Below are 20,181 nucleotides of genomic sequence, written 5' to 3'. Positions count from 1 at the left end.
CACCAATAAGTGACGAACGACAGCACCCTGTGCCACCAATATGTCACGATCCCACCACTGACACGGGTATGTCAGCGGACGGAGGGGTGCGACGCACTGCCGGCACATGGCTATCACAGGCACAGTGGGGGCTTATCTTAGTTATCCCGCCACTGGTACCATGTGACAAAAATATACAGCAAGCTAATCTCGCTTTAACAATTTACCGCAGGGGGGTTATTTTGCATGCCCCACCACTGCTAACAACCTTCCAAGAACTGTGGGGATTTATGTATATCCCACCTTTTCAGTTCCACTTTAGAACTCGCAGCTCTCCGGCGCCCCCCTTACCCTCAGGTCAGTCAGGGAACTGCACCTAGGATAATTAGTCGCCGGATGGGCTGCTTGTTGTGCACGGGCAATTAGACTACTGCAGTAAGGAAATTATCAATGCTGTGGCCGCAGCTCCTCATTCAGCAATATAAGACCCTTCCGGACTGCCAACTAGCCCAACCAACCAGACACAGCACGCTGCCACCAGCCACGATTCACTTAATCAAAGAGTTAATTAAGAGGGTCCATGGCAAACACCCAAATTAGTAGCGATTATCTAACAAAGGCGCATAGTTCGTTTCTTAGAGCATTTAATTTAATTTATTTAATATTTTATTCCCAAAATGCGAGCAGTGATTACATAGATAAAGTTGCTATAAATTGAGACATTAAATATGTACAATACAAATATATAAAAATAACATGGATGAAAAGACAGAAAGTACACTTGCATATGCTTAGTTGGTATTAGGCAGACCATGGGTGGCAAGAAGGCGGAGCCACACATCTCCACTCATCTGGGGTTCTTATCAGCATCAAGGCTCCAGCTTAACTGGCTCATTGCCCCCTCGCATCCCTTATGGTCTTTGCTGTGTGACCTCAGCTAAAGGGGCTGGCTGGGGAGGTTCCACCCCCCTTTCTATAAGTTATGATTTGGCTACAAAACTTATACTAACTATATCTATGAGAAAAGCTCGTATAAACACATACACTCACTGGCCACTTTATTAGGTACACCTGTCCAACTGTGTGTTAAGACTTAATTTCTAATCAGCCAATCACATGGCGGCAACTCAGTGCATTTAGGCATGTAGACATGGTCAAGACAATCTCCTGCAGTTCAAACCGAGCATCAGTATGGGGAAGAAAGGTGATTTGAGTGCCTTTGAACGTGGCATGATTGTTGGTGCCAGAAGGGCTGGTCTGAGAATTTCAGAAACTGCTGATCTACTGGGATTTTCACGCACAACCATCTCTAGGGTTTACAGAGAATGGTCCGAAAAAGAAAAAAAATCCAGTGAGCGGCAGTTCTGTGGCCGGAAATGCCATGTTGATGCCAGAGGTCAGAGGAGAATGGGCAGACTGGTTCGAGCTGATAGAAAGGCAACAGTGACTCAAATTGCCACCCGTTACAACCAAGGTAGGCAGAAGAGCATCTCTGAACGCACAGTGCGTTGAACTTTGAGGCAGATGGGCTACAGCAGCAGAAGACCACACTGGGTACCACTCCTCTCAGCTAAGAACAGGAAACTGAGGCTACAATTTGCACAAGCTCATCGAAATTGGACAGTAGAAGATTGGAAAAACGTTGCCTGGTCTGATGAGTCTCGATTTCTGCTGCGACATTCGGATGGTAGGGTCAGAATTTGGCGTAAACAACATGAAAGCATGGATCCATCCTGCCTTGTATCAACGGTTCAGGCTGGTGGTGGTGGTGTCATGGTGTGGGGAATTTTTTCTGGGCACTCTTTGGGCCCCTTGGTACCAATTGAGCATCGTTGCAACGCCACAGCCTACCTGAGTATTGTTGCTGACCATGTCCATCCCTTTATGACCACAATGTACCCAACATCTGATGGCTACTTTCAGCAGGATAATGCGCCATGTCATAAAGCTCGAATCATCTCAGATTGGTTTCTTGAACATGACAATGAGTTTACTGTACTCAAATGGCCTCCTCAGTCACCAGATCTCAATCCAATAGAGCATCTTTGGGATGTGGTGGAACGGGAGATTCGCATCAGGGATGTGCAGCCGACAAATCTGCGCCAACTGTGTGATGCCATCATGTCAATATGGTCCAAAATCTCTGAGGAATGCTTCCAGCACCTTGTTGAATCTCTGCCACGAAGAATTGAGGCAGTTCTGAAGGCAAAAGGGGGTCCAACCCCTTACTAGCATGGTGTACCTAATAAAGTGGCCAGTGAGTGTATATGGTATCATTGGTTGTAGTTCATCGAACCCAACTAGACAACATCAAACTTGCCATAATTAGGACAATCCATTTGGGAGCAATCCATATCTCAGTTTCTGGAGGGATTAGAATCATGAAAATTAGGAATTAGAAAGCTGGCCTTGTGCCCTTCGTAGAAATGTAAGTTTTATATCTCTGTCACGAGCGAAGTGCACGCTAGGCTTCTTTAATATTTCCTATTGTTTCATTCAGTCACATGTTTCTCACAAAGAAATGCTTTCCCTTAACTAATCCACATTCCATTCTCCAACAGGAAATGGACGGTATCCTGTTACCAGCAGGCAGAGAGCTGTACATACAGACAGCTGCTAAGGAGGGGCAAGGGGGGATGCTGCAGGCATATGACAGGCTGAATTTCTCATCAGAGTGAAATGGGAGGTTTCTAGAATGTTCTAGAAACATCATACTTTACTTGACATACATGTCTTACAGTACATTACTGGCCTATGCACAGTGTACACAGTAAGTTGCCAGTCAGTGGTGTGGACGGGGTTATACAGAGCTCAGCATTCAGAGAACTGATAGATCTACAGCAGTGAAAACAGGTATTTTATCAAATCTGCAGACCAGTAAGTGACACTTCACTGATATCAAGGTCTCTGTTCTTACATCATGCTGTTGTCTGATGGGTAGCAAATACCTGCTCACAGATTCCCTTTAAAAGATGGAAACTACCTTTAAAAGGGGTTTTCCACGCCAGTGCAAATTTTTGGCAAGCGGTGCATCTTGTGCAATAGGAAGTGTGTAATGTACATATTGTTAGGATGTGACCAATTATCATTCCCTTTAAATAGATTAATCTCATGTATACAGAATATTATTTCAAAAAGATTCCGATATAACATTTTATTGGGTCTTGAAAATATGAAAGCAAAATGGACACAATAAGTTTACAAAAATTATAGATTTATTTTTATACCGCACAGTGTCTGTTCTACAGATTAACAAAAGGAGCTGATATGTTAAAACTTATGAAAAACATGTGTGCTGACTTGGAACGCTGTTACATTCATTACATGACGCACAATTAAACAGCTCCTACAAACGTGAAATTTAAAATATATAGTAATTGCACCGAAAAATAATAAAAAATAAAAGCTGTGCATTTCTTAAAGGTGTGTTCACTCAGACTTTAGGTTCCATACTCGAATACAAAATGATCATGAAGAAATGAATTTCAGCAAGCTCCTGCAGAAAGAAAATAAGAAATGAATACATTTTCATGGGTGAAATAGATTGCATGTCACCAATTCTTCTCTAAAGGCAAATAAACCTAGGTATGTAAACCGATTTATGTATACATTGCTAGCTGTACTTTGCCTTTCATTTTATATGCTCCTTCATAAGAGCGTGTGAATAAGGGCTGAAGAGAGGTACAGATACTTCACATCTGTCTAGCCATATGACTGCAGCAGCCAATAAGCGTTTGGCTGCAGCGGTTAGTTAAAGGGAACCTGTCACCCCCCCAGGCGTTTTTAAGTAAAAGAGCCACCTTGTGCAGCACTAATGCTGCATTCTGTCAAGGTGGCTCTGTTACTTAGCTTCCGTTCCACCGCAGAAATAATCTTTTATAAAATTGTTCAAAAATACCTGAAATTTGACAGGGGGGCAGGTCTTTCCCCCTCTGACAGACACCTCGCATCCATCACTCATTTCGTATTTGGCGCCGTCTCCTCAGTTTTCTTTTGAAATGCGGCGCCTGCGCTGTACTATATCTTCTTGGGCATGTGCAGTCAGCGCTGCCCGTGCTCTCACATCACATCCCGACCTTCATATTGCGCGGCCACAGATCCCGCCCCGAAGTCACCTATGATTTATTCACACTGTGGGGTTGGGAATCTTGGGCATGAGAGCCGCAGATAACTACTGTGCATGCCCGAGATTCCCAACCCCACAGTGTGAATAAATCATAAGCGACTGCGGGGCGGGATATGTGGCCGCGCGATATGAAGGCCGGGATGTGATCTGAGAGCACAGGCAGCGCTGACTGCACATGCCCAAGAAGATATAGTACAGCGCAGGCATCGCATTTGAAAAGAAAACTGAGGAGGCGGCGCCAAATACGAAATGAGTGATGGATGCGAGATGTCTGTCAGAGGGGGAAAGACCTGCCCCCCCTGGCAAATTTCAGGTATTTTTGAACAATTTTATAAAAGATTATTTCTGCGGTGGAACGGAAGCTAAGTAACAGAGCCACCTTGACAGAATGCAGCATTAGTGCTGCACAAGGTGGCTCTTTTAGTTAAAAACGCCTGGGGGGGTGACAGGTTCCCTTTAAATAGAGTGCACATCATGAACTGTGGGGAGGTACAGAGACCAGTAGAAAACTATGAAGCACCAGAACCATGTCTGGTCTAACCATGTATCTGTCTAACCATATAACTGCTGCAGCCAATAAGTGTTTGGCTGCAGCGGTTATTTAAATAGAGTGCACATCATGAACTGATGAGAGGTACAGAGATTGGTAGAAAACTATGACGCACCAGAACCATGTCTGCCGGTGAGATAAGTTTGATTTTTTTGTTAAATTTTACATTTTAAACTTTTTAGATTCTTCTAGGCCTAAACAACCCATTTAAGTAACAATTCTCTTGGTAAAACAGAATTTGTATCACGGGTGAGGAAGTAGTGATTGGCTCCCAGGGAATCATCATGTTCATCTCCTGCTTTGAACTTTTCAATGATTTCATGGGCTGCATGACGTTTTCTCTTCTCTCGGCTAATGGTTAAAGGGGTTGGCCGCTACCAGGACAACCCTTCTTGATCAAAATGCTTGGCCTCCATAAAATAATAAAGCATATATTCACCTCCTGTGCTGGCGCCGTTCCCGTGGTGTCGTCACTCGCTCTCCCAGGGCTCCTATATGGTTGTTGTGACACGTGACCCAAGCGCCCAATCAACGTCACTTTCCCCGCCTTCAGACAATGAAGAGGAATTCCAGGCTGCAGCTGATATTGGAGTTCTTCATGCTCAATTTGACAGGAGGTAGGGATAGTGACGCCAGCGCTGATTGGGCACCAAAATCATGTGTTACAGCAACAGCATGGGAGCCCCGGGGAGAGCAAGTGCCGACACCGTGGGAACAGCACCGGCACAGGAGGTTAATATAGGGTTTATTGTTTTATGGTGGCCAAGCGAGGGGTTTGACAAGAAGTTGTCCAAGTAGTGGACAAGGTCTTTAAGTCTAAATAGACCGTGCCTTTAAATGAGATACAATTGCTAGACAGATTTGTATCCCTTTTAGTTGGTACAATTCATATATTAGATATTTAGTGCTGTGTATTCAATTAGTTTATTTCGGAAGAACACTAGCACACATAATATGCATTTATGTAAAATAATGCTTGTTATTTTATTTTTTGTATTACAAGCTGTTTTTCTAAGCCGGTTAAAGAGAATTTTTGATATGGAAGACTTATTAACGTAAAAATGTAAATAAGCTTGATAGAGAAATACTACTTTATGCAAGTGCGACCACTAATCTGCCAGCTCCAAATGCCATTGATAGAGTGCTAGCAATAAACCCTTCCTGGCAATAAGGAGCCATTGCAAGTATACCATTATCTTTTCCAGTGCCGCAGATTTTCTAGTAAAACTGGAAAGTATTGTGTATGTCCAATTTGTGTATAGTATGAAGTACAATAGTGCTGATATACGGGAAATAATGCGTTGGATGGTTTTCTGCCTTAGCGGATACGACTATCAGAAATATGACACTTTCTGATATCTACAAGAGGACACTATTTTTGGCACTGTTATTTGGTTAGTATGAGTGGAGTTTAACTAGGAAGGAGAGTGATGGAGGTTTAGTTGAGAACATCAAAGACAATTTAGAGACTATCCCAACTAGGGCTATTTTCCAAACATAAGGGTGTATTGTTTCCCAGAAACTATTGGAAATGGAGAATTATTAGTACACAGTGGTTCTTGCTAGTAAAGGGTAGACTTAGCGGCCGAATCATCAAAGCTTTTACTTTAAGAAAACTGTCATAAAACGCTATGAAAAGTTGCAATAACTTGCGCAACGCAGAGTTGTTGTGGTTTTCTCAACAGTATGAAGCGCCTCTGTCCAGGATGAGGCATTATACGCCTTCCCATAAAATTCTTTAAAAGTGTCATCATTTCTTATCCCAAAAATGCTATTCCAGTTCCTGATCAGAGTAGCATTTCTGGAAAGGCGCATGTCACAGAGAAGATACGCCAAATTCATTAAGTGGTCTGTACCACTTCATGAATTTTGCTCATCATACTCCAGCGAACCCTTCTTTAAAGGGGTATTCCCATCTCCAAGATCCTATCCCAATATGTAGTAGGTGTAATAATAATATTAGCAAATGCCTTCAATAAGAAATGTAGAATGGTTGTTCTGATAAGCTTTGTTGCTTATCCTGTGTGCAGGGCGTTGCAATAAAGAAGTTTAGGTATCCATGGTTATGACCACTCAAATAGTGACAGTTGTTAGTGGTCGTAACAAGAGCGGGCAGAGGCCTTTGAGAATTTAATTAAGCACCTGTAAAATATACATATGAATGGGGATATGTTAATTACTTCTAAATATCTTGATACATATTCAGATTGTGCTAAGTGTAAGGTCTGCTATTAACAACTCTTTGCTTCACAATCCAAATACTTGACATTTCTGCTGTTCTGCTTCTTTTAATATCACATTAGACTCTGAAAATTGTGAGCCATTGTACAATTAATTTTAGATTTTTAGGGTCTGTATGTGCAGGAATACTTAGGAATACTTATTAAATTTAATTTAAAACACACTTTATTCTAAATAGTTTTGGAAAAAAAAACGGAAACTATTTTACAATTCTGTAGCGTCTATACTGGACGTGAAAGCTGCTACTTACCAGATTGGAGAACAGGTTGAAATTGTCCAGCCATGCAGATTTCTTCTTGTTTCTGGCGAACAAGCCTCGTAATAGCTGGTGAAAATCCACGTGGATTGCGTGAGAAAATAATGGCATAGCCGTCATTACATGTTCCATCTTCTTTTAGAGTGCGGCAAGCGTAGGTAATAGCATAGTTCTCATAGTCTGTGTCAATCACCCAGTAGTTGTCACCTGGAAAACACAAAATTATTTAATATATGCAAGAAAAGCGGGAAATGTTTATACCTTACATTCTAATAAAAATGTGTTTAGGCCAGTGTTTCCAAAGTTTTTCAAGCCAAGTCGCCCCCTAATGACAAGACGTTCCAATCAAGTTCTCCCAAGAAAGAGGGAGAGCCCTGCCTTTAGGGGATCCTTTTGCAGTCTCCATCCACAGTTCATTCAGCTATGCCATGAATGATAACTCATCAGAACCTCTTAAAATGACACATCGCAAAAAACCCTCTACACATGATAGACCCCAGATCAGGCCCTTAAGAATTAGACTACAAAACAAAGCCCCTACATTTTAAACAAAACAATTCAGATGCAGTTGAAGTTCAGACTTTCAGCTTTCATTTGATGGTATCCACATTAAAATTGGATGAAGGGTGTAGGAGTTTCAGCTCCATAACATGTGCCACCCTGTTTTTAAAGGGGCCAAAAGTAATTGGACATATTAAATAAAATGTTCATTTCTAGTACTTGGTTGAAAACCCTTTGTTGGCAATGACTGCCTGAAGTCTTGAACTCATGGACATCACCAGACGCTGTGTTTCCTCCTTTTTGATGCTCTGCCAGGCCTTCACTGCGGTGGTTTTCAGTTGCTGTTTGTTTGTGGACCTTTCTTTCTGAAGTTTAGTCTTTAACAAGTGAAATGCATGCTCAGGTGATTGACTTGGCCATTAAAGAATATTCCACTTCTTTGCTTTAATAAACTCCTGGGTTGATTTGGCTTTATGTTTTGGGTCATTGTCCATCTGTAGTATGAAACGACGACCTATCAGCTTGGCTGCATTTGGCTGGATCTGAGCACACAGTATGGCTCTGAATACCTCAGAATTCATTTGGCTGCTTCTGTCCTGTGTCACATCATCAATAAACACTAGTGACCCAGTGCCACTGGCAGCCATGCATGCCCAAGCCATCACACTGCCTGCGCCGTGTTTTACAGATGATGTGGTATGCTTTGGATCATGAGCTGTACCACGCCTTCGCCATACTTTTCTCTTTCCATCATTCTGGTAGAGGTTGATCTTGGTTTCATCTGTCCCAAAGAATGTTCTTCCAGAACTGTGCTGGCTTTTTTAGATTTTTTTTAGCAGAGTCCAGTCTAGCCTTTTTATTCTTGATGCTTATGAGTGGCTTGCACCGTGCAGTGAACCCTCTGTATTTACTTTCATGCAGTCTTGGTAGATTTGGATATTGATACACCTACCTCCTGGAGAGTGTTGTTCACTTGGTTGGCTGTTGTGAAGGGGTTTCTCTTCACCATGGAGATTATTCTGCGATCATCTACCACTGTTGTCTTCTGTGGGCGCCCAGGTCTTTTTGCATTGAAGAGTTCACCAGTGCTTTCTTTCTTTCTCAGGAAGTCCCAAACTGTAGATTTTGCAACTCCTAATGTTGTAGCAATTTCTCGGATGGGTTTTTTCTGTATTTGCAGCTTAAGGATGGCTTGTTTCACCTGCATGGAGAGCTCCTTTGACCATAGCAAAACCTTCCAAAGGCAAGCACCACACCTCAAATCAACTCCAGGCCTTTTATCTGCTTAATTGAGAATGACAGAACGAAGGGATTGCCCACACCGTCCATGAAATAACCTTGGAGTCAATTGTCCAATTACTTTTGGTCCCTTTAAAAACAGGGTGGCACATGTTAAGGAGCTGAAACTCCTAAACCCTTCATCCATTTTTAATGTGGATACTCTCAAATGAAAGCTGAAAGTCTGAACTTCAACTGCATCTGTATTGTTTTGTATAAAATTCATTGTGGTAATGTCTAGAACCAAAATTAGAAAAATGTTGTCTCTGTCCAAATATATATGGACCTAACTGTATCAGACCTCCTACAAATTACAGAAAAATACCTTCCTTGTAGACACCTCCAGCAGCCTATACCTCATGATAAAATAAGAAATCCAACCCTCCTAAGACATTAGGCCTCACTAGTCTCAGCTTACTTCCTGCAGCAATCACATGCCATATATAATTAACATGACAGCCACAGCCAATCACTGGCTTCAGTAGTCACTTGCCATATATACAGTTATCACCACTATGGCAAAAGGTTGGCTGCTGCGGCACTTGAATGTGATCGCTGTTGTGAACAAAGTAAACAGAAACCATCAGAGACCATCGGAGCAGTGACCATGGTGTGGCTGTGGATTTAAGAGGTTAGTATAGTTTTTTTTTAATTTAACCATCTACCGCTCTTGGATATGTTTCTGTTACTCTAAGAAACTATAACAAAACATTATGCTACATGGAAGCGCTACATTTTTGCTTAGCAGCGTTGATCTGAACTTACCTCCGCTAGATAGATAACTGGCCAGTCCCTGGTAGGTCATATACATTTTTGCTGGTATGGTTGGGTCTGGTACTGAGTACTGAGCGGCCATGTCTGCACAGATCAGCCAGAACCTAAAATTGTAATTTTTATGATCACTTTCAGGATTCTACATTTTTAATAAATTGATCCCAAAATGTTATTTTTTTAGAGATAGGAGAATCAATTTGCAGGACATTGGTCCATCGGCCAGGTCATTAATGTGTGACCTCCTATCCTCGCAGCTCTTCTTTGATTAGCCTAGTTAGTCCGACTTTGTGTGTCTAACGCCACAATGATGACATTGTGCCAGCCCAGCTAGTCAACAGAAAAGTGGGAATGTCGGGATGTGTGGAGATTCACAGGTCTCCCGTCCAGTGGTCACAGGTTACTCAACTGGCTGAAGAACTGGAGTGTTGCAAATCGATTTTCCCATCTCTAGTTATTTTTCTTGCTAATAATTTTCATTAATATTTTAATAAAAAAATAATCGGCTGAGATTGATTTAGAGATTGTCTGCTTTAGTTAGGGTGTTACATACCCAAAAAGTTTAACTCTGCCTTTTGATGATGCGGTCATTGTGCCGTCTTCATCTACTGTATAATCAGCAGAGATGTTATCCTGAAGGAAGAGGCCTTCTGGGTCTTTTTTTCCAACAGCATACCATTTCCCTCCATACTGGATAGAATGACGCAAAAACAAAGAACATTAGTTTGCAAAACCATTGCTGCACATTAAACACTATCAGTATAATTCTGTCACGTGTATTCCAAGCACCCATAGACTTGCATTGACACTTTTCTTCTGTGATACCGGAGAAAAATGGACATGACTCTGAGTTTTGTATGGACACACGATACTTGAAAAAACACAGACTTGAACGTCCCTATAGACTATAATGGGTACGTCTTGCATCCGTGAATAGCACGGGATAGAACACGTACGTTCAAAATGGATGTCTGAATGAGGTGTTAGGGGATCATGTTCTACTATCAAAACAGAAGAAGGAAGTTTAGTATGGTTATGGGTATTAGGCTGATTATGACTGTGTGGATGATATGAAACTCTGATATAACATTGATCTCTTGTGCTTTGTACATTTATCTCTCTATTGATGTTAGGACAGAACAAAATCTCCTTGGTGTGAGTCTCAGGAGATCTGACAGTAGTAGTAGTAGAGTGCTGAGGTTCACACTGTCACGAGTGTGTCACGTCATGTTCTGGGAGTGGAATATCAATGTGTATTGCGATTTGCAGATCTTCCATTTAGCCTGTGTGTTTGGATCCCATATTAAATTAATTTGATTTCCTTTGGTACTGAGGAGGTTAACAACCCTTTCTATGCTGATCATAAACATGCAGCTCCATTTCAGCTGCTTCTGATCTGGACATTACCTCTCCCTATAAAACCTGACCCTCTCTGTCTTGCCAGTGAAAGCTCTGCTTCTTAGCTCCTTGGAGATGCTGTGCTGTATTGGAGATCGTTGTTGCTACTGGAGATTGTTGAATGCTGTTTTGGGGTGAAGGCTTTCCACATTATCCCATTCGGTTGGTACATTCCAATCCTTCCCTTTATACCTCTGTACCTTTAATGAGTATTTGTATGTTTGCTGCTTTCTTTTACCGCTGTCTGTCCTACGTGTTTATACACTAATATATCTGTCTCAGGCCTCCTGGGGGAGAGAGAGGGGACAGCTTGGAACATTAAGAGGAGCATAGTAAGGTCGGAAACTTGGGCCTTTCTACTTTAGTTAGGATCCCAGTTCCCAGGACAAGATGAGACCCCCCTTCCTTACCAAAGACCGTCACAAAGTGACACATGCCATTGAAAGTGGGCGGAGGCGGCCACCTAGTGTTCAGTTTATTTATTCACAAAACGTCAACGAGAGGGGTTAGAGAGCAAAAAAATTGTATTACACTTGGGATACCACAAGGTTAAAGGAAACAATCAGTTTTACATTTTGGGGAACATGATAGGACCCCTTTGAACGGAACGTGTCACTAGGTTTTTCTACCCAACCTGAGAGCAGCATAATGTAGAGACTCTGATTTCAGAGATGTGTCCCTTACTGGGCTGCTTACTGTAGTTTTGATGAAATTGCTGTTTTATCAGCAGAAGGTTTTCACTAGAGGACTAGTAAACCTGCTGCCAGGTAGTCAAACATATTCAAGAGCTCTGAAATTCTGCCCTCATCACCGATTGGTAGCGCTATACTGTGTATAAGGGTAGAAAGCTGCCAATCATTTAGTGTGGGCGGGGATATACACAATCAGTGGTGTGGGTGGGATTATACAGAGCACAACATTACGATATTTACTAGCTGTGCAGCAGATAAAACTGATTTTATCAAAATGACAACAAGCAGCAGAGTAAGTGATACATCACTGTAATCAGGACCTCTGTCTCTACATCATTCTGCTCTCAGCTGGGGTAGCAAAAACCTGTTGACAGATTCCCTACTGCAGTAAATCATGCTAGGATACTGATCCGGGGCATGCTTCCTTGTTACGCAAGTCGCAGAAAGTGACTACACCACATAAAAATGTGGTGTAAGGCATGAAAGAATATTTTTAGTACAAAGTAAGCCAGAAATGCGTCAGGTCTTCTAATCTTACTTTTTTTATGTCAAAGTCCGTTTTCACTTTCAGAGTATCTACCACACAAGATTGGGCTTTGCATCGTTCAATGATGGTGAGAAGTGCCGCAATAAGAAAGTACTTAAAATGCTTCATCCTGAAAGAGATCAATGTGTAACATTTCTAGTAGCAAAAATTAGTTATAAAGGATAAAATTACAAGCCTGTTACTTGACATGACCAATAAATTCAATGATGTAGTTGTGATGGTGCAGGGTTTGCAGTCACTCTTGGGCCCTGGTGTGGAAGGATGTACAATGTAATAGGAATGGGGCGTAAAAAATGACTTTGCTTTGGGACCTTCGAGTTTCAAGATGCAGTTCTGTATAAATAGTAAATCCATTATCCAAGCTAGTTTCAGCACGCTTCTTATATGCCTTGTAATTATATAATGCCTCATTAGGGTGAATTCACGTACTGGAGACCTTTTTGCAGAACGTTCTGCAGCTGTTCCCTCCTTTGAAACTACCCCATTTAGATGAATGGAATCGATTTGAAGGCACGGCAATTTCTGCAACGAAATCAGCAGTGTGTGAATTCACCCTAATTAGGCATTATATACGGTAACTACAAGGCATATGTACTTGTAGGATTGCTGTGATCATTAAAATAACACTTGAATGGAGGAAAATGAAAAGGGCAACCACCAACAAGGAGAGATCCAGCCATAATCGAAACAAAGCCTACAGATGGGACATGCAATCCATTAGGGTTCTGTAGATTGTAGTGGTTTCTCCTCTACAGGCTTTAATCACTACAAGTTGCCGCAGCTTTTTTAGGGTCGCTCTGCTTTTGACTCCCTCAAACTCACTTCCTGAAGACTTTTATAGACAACAGATGTAATTTGATTTCTTAGAGAAAATAGATCTGAAGACAAATTATTCTCCAGGCCATAAGAGTTCATAGATACTAGTGATGAGCGAGTATTCTCGTTGCTTGGGTTTTCCCGAGCATGCTCGGGAGGCCTCCGAGTATTTTGGTGTGCTCGGAGATTTAGTTTTCGTCGCCTCAGCTGCATGATTTGCAGCTGCTAGACAGCTTGAATACATGTGTGTAGTGCCTGGTTGTTAGGGAATTCCCACATGTATTCAGGTTGTCCAGCAGCTATAAATCATGCAGCTATGGTGACAGAAACTAAATCTCCGAGCACACCAAAATACTTGGAGGACACCCGAGCAACAAATATACTCGCTCATCACTAATAGATACCAAACATGTGTATGTTCATTTTTATTTAAGTGGTGACAAGCTTTAAAGAAAAGTTAAGTGTTGATATCACAAGAATGTCTGAAAATTTAATAAAGCTGCAAATTGCAAAATTGTTTGTATTTACAAGCAGTATCTGACATATCCATTTATGAAGATAGGAATAACCCTTTAAGTTACATAATCTTAAAAATGTCCTATTTAGAAATATAGAGCGTTGACATGGTAGAAAACAGTAAAAAGGCAAAAATTGCTCTGGGGCTTGTGGTCTTTTTTGGACAGCCCTCAGGGACTTGCCCATTATGGATCTTTAGGACAAAATAAATTGTCGCAAAAGTAATAAATGTAAATACTTCTAAAGCACAATATTGGTATATCTGTATTTGTAAGCACCAGTAGAATAAGGCTGGGTTCACATTTGCAGTTGTGTCCGCAGCGTTTCTGACGCATACATCCGCATGCGTCGTGTTTTCCTATCTTTGACGTTGCGGATGCGGGTACATGTGTTTGTATGCGTTCGACCGTATTTATGCATGCTTATGCATGCGTCATTTCGAGGTGTGGGGCGGGACTAATGCAACATGTTGCAGTTTTGGAGGCAGCAAATTGCTGCCTCCAAACGCATGCTTACGCTTGCGGAAGGAATGCATCTAAACAACGCATTACAGTCTATGGGAACGCATGTGTACGCAAACACATGCGTACGCTTTGCGTTTGCATACACAAGAATTTACATAAGACACACCCAATGGGCGTGGCTTGTGTACATTCAAAAATTCACCGGGAAAATAGCACTTGCCAATCGTCCGCAACTGCAAACACATGCATTTGCATGCGTTTTTGCATGCTTTTGTGGTTGTGGACGATACGCTGCATACTCAACTGCAAATGTGAACCTAGCCTAACACAGTAAATGGCAAAAAAATCATCCACCCAAATAAATTAATAAAAGCTAGTAAATTATATATATACCAAAATGGTATTTAACAGAAAAACACAAGCCCTCACACAACTACTGTACCGCTGTGAAAAAAAAATAAAAAGGTATGACTTTTTAAATCACAAAATGAAGGAAATAAAAAAAATGCGTAGTTGTTAACTCCCTAATAGGATATGTGGAGTCTGCTAGGTCTGGGTGTCCGCCTCCAGTCAGTAAATATGCTCGAAAGTGGTGCACGTTAGAGCGCACGCCTACTGTTGGCACCATTATAGTCTATGGCCCTGTCGGCGGAAACGCCTGAATCCTATTTTGTGGGTTAGTTCAGACGCAAGCCCCAAAGGATCAAGAAACGTGTGCAAAATTGCTGTGTGAAAGGAGCCATTTGGTCTCAGAGTATTACAACTAATACAAAAAAAATGACTTTTTGAAGGGAATCTGTCACATTGGAAGTTATCATATTATAGAGCTGAAGTAATTGAACAAATTTGGCTCATTCTGGGCTTTGTAGGCAAGTTGGCCATCCTTCCACTCACTTTTTCCCCAATAAACTATATATCAATCTGTTTAGAACCTATATGTGCTTTTTGAATGTGACAGGTTTGCTATAAAAAGTCACTTTTTTGTGGAATAGTAGTTAATGTTTAGAAAAATGATATACATTGGGTATCAGCATAATCATACTGACCAGCAGAATAAAGTTAACATGTTAATTATCCAGCCCAATGTAGGCTGTAAAAGAAATTATGAAAAAATGAAAAAGAATGCCCTTATCGCCACTTTGTTCTTCCCACTTCACCAAAAGTTCAATAAAAGTAATGCCAAAATGGTACCAGTGAAAGCGACAGAAAAAGTCCCCACTCTTGGGTCTTAGAATATGGCTTAAAGCAAATTGGTAATATAATTATTGTATTGAACTGCATAATAAATGTATAATTTCTAGTGGAAGGTGAATGATGTTTAAAAAAATCCATAAATATTTAGAATTGAGAGTCCTCAGTGGTTGATACCTATTAATGGCTAAAGATGGTAACACATTGCAAGCTTTCGAGACTACTCAGGTCTCTTCATCAGGCAAAGACTAATACAAATTCTGAAGAGTCACATATTTATGCACAAAACAGCACAGAAATAACGCAATATATAAGACAAGTGATGTGAAGCAGAATTATCATTATGGGAACGGGATAAACATAAATATTGGAATAGCTTGTAGATAAGGAGTGATAGTTTTATTGTCCTCTGATTGTGGTCTGGTTCTGTGTTGGGATGCCCCCACAAGGTCTGAGGAGCACATTCCTTAGTTCATGTAAAAAGACATAAATCCATGCGACACATTCATTCCTACATCGAGTGTGTCAAAAATTGTCATAAGTTTATACTCCCAGACTGTTCTCTCTCTGAGATTTAAAGTTACCTTTTAATACAAGTAATTTCATATCCATGATGCTGTGATCAGGGGTACAAAAATATTTGGCCACAGGTAGATCTATCCTTTTTTCTCTTATTGTGTGGCGATGAGAATTCATCCTTGTTCTAAGCTTTTGCTTAGAACATCACAACACAGAACCAGACCCTAATCAAAGGACTATAAAACTTTCACACTCCTTATCTATGAACTGGTCCAATATTTGTTTATCACTCTCCCATAATGATAGTTCTGCTTCACGTCACTTGTCTTATCTATTGCATTTTTTCTGTGCTGTGTTGTACATAAATATGTGACTCTTCAGATTTTGTATTAGTCAGTGCCTGATGAAGAGACCTGAGTAGTCTCGAAAGCTTGCAATGTGTTACCATCTTTTCAGTTAGCCATTAAAAGGTATCAACCACTGAGGACTCTCAATTCTGAATATTTTTCTATCTACTGGCTAAGACGGAACAAAGATATACATCTTTTCTGTAAAAAAATCCATTGATACAAGTTATTTTAATTAAATTTTGCCTCCCAAAAAATGTAAGTAAAAGTGATTAAAAAGTCATGTGTACCATAAAGTGGTACTATTGGTCATGCAAACAATAAGCCCTCCTACAGCTTTGGTTACAGAAAATTGTAAAACCTTTGACTCTCAAAATATGGCAACACAAAAACTATTTTTTTTCAGTGTATTAAGTACTTATTGTGCAATTAATATGATATTAACTTGGTACCGCCTTAAGTTTATTTCTGTGGGTTAGTGATATTAACACTTTATATTTGCAGCACACTGGAAAATTACTGTTAGGGTATGCAGACACTTTCAGTATTTGGTGCACAAATTTGTACACCAAATAAAACGCTGAGTCAACTAGAGACATTTTATTGTTGCAGATATTTCCCCACTTATTAATATGGGTGTCATCTGCAGCAAAAATACTGAAAGAGTTAACATGCCGCAGATTTAGATCTGTTGTAAATCTGCGCAGAAAAAATAAGCAACGTGTGCGTGAGACTTCAGGATTCTCATTAACTTTGCTGGCAATAGGAATCCTTCAGGTTTTGTGACAAATAAAATAAAACCGTGATAAAATTACAACGTGTGCATGGAGTCTTAGTGAGTTAACAAAAGTATAAGTTATATGTACTCCCAAATGATACCACTGACAAATGCAACGCATACCGCAAAAAAAAAAGAAGCTGTCATTCAGGTACGTTGATAAAAAAAAATGATGGCTTCTGGAAAGTGACAATGAAAATTAAAAAATAGATCAGGATCTTAAGGGGTTAAATGTTATATTCCTATAGAGACTGGGCTGGCTCCACAAATGGCAAAGTATAGTATAGTACAGAACTACGTGACTTGTGTATAGTCTTATATGGAGGCTTTTACACCATTTACCCAAAGCCGCTCATAGACATGGTTCTCTTGTGTCTAATGGAAAGTTTGCTCCTACCTAATATACTGACATATATTACCCAATATTATACCAATATTTTCAATGAAATATTAACTAGTATTACAATGAAGTACAACATATGATAATATACAAAGATACAAGGAATTGTTCATAAGTGCGAGATGTAAAAAAGACCAAACGATGCACAGAAATAATGCCGCCTTCAGTGTGAACATACCTGATTCTCTATGGAATTAACAGAAGTGGAGACTTCACAGATTCAGATGAACATCACTTTCTGTCCGTTTAAGTATTTCTGCTTTAAATAATAAGCCCCCAGTCTACCTAAGTAGTTATTTTGGTCCCCGGGGCACAGTAAGAAGCTTAACATTGGTTAATCCATTACATTAAATCAATGTGTAATCCTTTCTCAGATGTACGCTTGCCTAATTGTGAGAGAACACACACGAGTTGGATGAGAAAAGCGTGTCTTAGGAAGTTCAGCACGTGTCATCCCAACATGCGGACTGTCATAAGCCGCCACAGTGGTCAAGGCCGTAACTTCATTTATTACACATGATACTGTTGTATGGAGAAAACTCCTAATCATTTTACTGTGGATAAAAACAAATTCACTTGCTTCAGTGGAGGTGACCTGCTATACCAGATACCATCTGCCACCTGTCGATTAGTTGGGCGCTGTTTCTAAAAGTAATTAGCCATGTTTATTCAGTCCTCTGAACCCCCTTCCGGGTAGTCTCACACAAGGCACGTTGAGCATTTTTTTAGGCTTTTGTTGCAATCAATGTGACATTTTGGATTTCATTATGCTTTTTTTTAGTATTCCTTTATGCATCCAAACATTAAACAGGACCTGTTACAAGGTAATAAAAAAAGTGGCCAGTGTTCTTTCATATTTTATTCCTGCTTCTTTCCTGTATATAGTACTTTTTTCTTTTTCAAACGTTTGCCATGTGCCTCTATATGGTTATAATAATCTGTTATTTTTTAGATTTTTATATAGCGCTAACATATTCCGCAGCGCCTTACAGTTTGCACACATTATCATCGCTGTCCCCGATGGGGCTCACAATCTAAATTCCCTATCAGTGTGTCTTTGGAATGTGGAAGGAAACCGGAGAATCTGGAGGAAACCCATGCAAACACGGGGAGAACATACAAACTCCTTGCAGATGTTGTCTTTGGTGGGATTTGAACACAGAACCCCAGCGCTGCAATGCTAACCACTGAGCCACCGTGCTGCCCTGGTTCCAGAGATATGGACTTTTTGTTGAGTGCTAATGTTGATGGTCTTTACCAATTGAGCTTGGCTCAGAGGTAGTTTGGGGGACTGTCTTTTGGCATCTACGCATAATTACCCCCTTGCGAAAAATTAGCACTAAATTAAAAGGTACACATTTTTGTACTAAGTTGTGGATTTTTAGAAGAAAACAAATGAATACTCATGGAGCAGTGGGAATAAAATAAGAGAAAAAAATGACCACTTTGTTTTGCTTCTTTCCTGATTTCTTATTTAGCATGTTTGTCACAGTTAAGTGTTTCAGATCACCAAACAAATGTAAACATTAAACAAAGATATCTCAAGTAAACACAAGATGCAGTTTTTAAATGAAGGTCTTTATTATTAAGGGAAGAAGAAATACAAAAAGGGAAAAAGAAATACAAACCTACAGCACCCTGTGTGAAAAAGTGATTGCTCCCCCCTTAAAACATAAACTGACTTTGGTTTATCGCATCTTTAGGAAGCTGAGTTCAAATTCCCTATCCACACCCAGGCCTGATTACTGCCACACCTGTTCTCAATCATGAAATCACTTAAATAGGACCTGCCTGACAAAATGAAGTAGATCAAAACATATTCAAAAGCTAGACATGTCACGATTCAAATAAATTCTAGAGCAAAGGAGAAGCAAAGTCATTGAGATCTATCTGTCTGTAAAAGGTTATAAAGCAGGAATCCAGCAAACCAGAGTGAGTGAGAGCCATTATCCACAAATGGCAAAAATATGAAGCAGTGGTGAACCTTCCCAGTAGTGGCCTGCTGACCAAAATTACACCAAGAGCGCAGTGACGACTCATCCAAGAGGTAAAAAAACCTACCACAATAGCATCCAAAGAACTGCAGGCCTCACTTGCCTCAGTTAAGGTCAGTGTTCATGACTCCACAATAAGAAAGAGACTGGGCAAAAATGGCCAGAAATAACTTGAATCTGACAAAAGTAATAATAAATAAAAAAAATCTATGAAAATGAACAAATGATAGTCAGATGTTGCTTTTCAACCATACTTCCACAGAATTTTTAAAAAAAATAAAACTCATGAAATAGGCCTGGACAGAAATGATGGTACCCATGAAAATAATGTGACAAAAGGGACATGTTAAAGCAAGGTGTGTCCACTGATTAGCATCACAGGTGTCTACAATCTTGGAATCAGTGAGTGGGCCTGTATAGAGGGCTACAGATTCTCACTGTGCTATTTGGTAACATGGTGTGTATCACACTCAACATGGACCAGAAGAAGTGAAGGAAAGAGTTTTCTCAGGAGATTAGAAGGAAAATTATAGACAAACATGTGAAAGGTAAAATTTATAAGACCATCTCCAAGCAGCTTGATGTTCCTGTGACTACAGTTGCACATATTATTCAGAAATTTAAGCTCCATGGGAGTACAATTGATGACAAATCACAGAGATGGATAATACGAATGGTAACAAAGGAGCCCAGAAAAACTTCTAAACAGATTAAAGGTGAACTTCAAGCTCAAGGAACATCAGTGTCAGATCGCACCATCCGTCGTTGTATGAGCCAAAGTGGACTTCATGGGAGGCAACCAAGGAGGGCACCATTG

The 20,181-nt window shown here is 40.4% G+C and overlaps 1 protein-coding gene across 1 annotated transcript; it reads right to left on the bottom strand.

Annotated features, from left to right (window-relative positions):
- Positions 1 to 3,172: 3,172 nt before the first annotated feature.
- LOC141047226 (purpurin-like) lies at positions 3,173 to 17,625 on the bottom strand. The gene is made up of 6 exons (XM_073542185.1): positions 17,549 to 17,625; positions 12,331 to 12,448; positions 10,256 to 10,392; positions 9,697 to 9,809; positions 7,147 to 7,359; positions 3,173 to 3,475 (listed from the first exon to the last, which is right to left on the bottom strand). Exons 2-6 carry the CDS (start codon positions 12,445 to 12,447, stop codon positions 3,465 to 3,467), a joined length of 591 nt encoding a protein of 196 aa, XP_073398286.1. The 5' UTR covers position 12,448; positions 17,549 to 17,625; the 3' UTR covers positions 3,173 to 3,464.
- Positions 17,626 to 20,181: the final 2,556 nt, after the last annotated feature.

The sequence above is a fragment of the Dendrobates tinctorius genome, unplaced genomic scaffold, assembly GCF_039654945.1.
Source record: "Dendrobates tinctorius isolate UK_male_01 unplaced genomic scaffold, ASM3965494v1 ptg000011l, whole genome shotgun sequence".
Lineage (NCBI taxonomy): Eukaryota > Metazoa > Chordata > Amphibia > Anura > Dendrobatidae > Dendrobates > Dendrobates tinctorius.
Note: the sequence above shows the minus strand (reverse complement) of the source record. Positions and strands in the feature narration are given on the sequence as shown.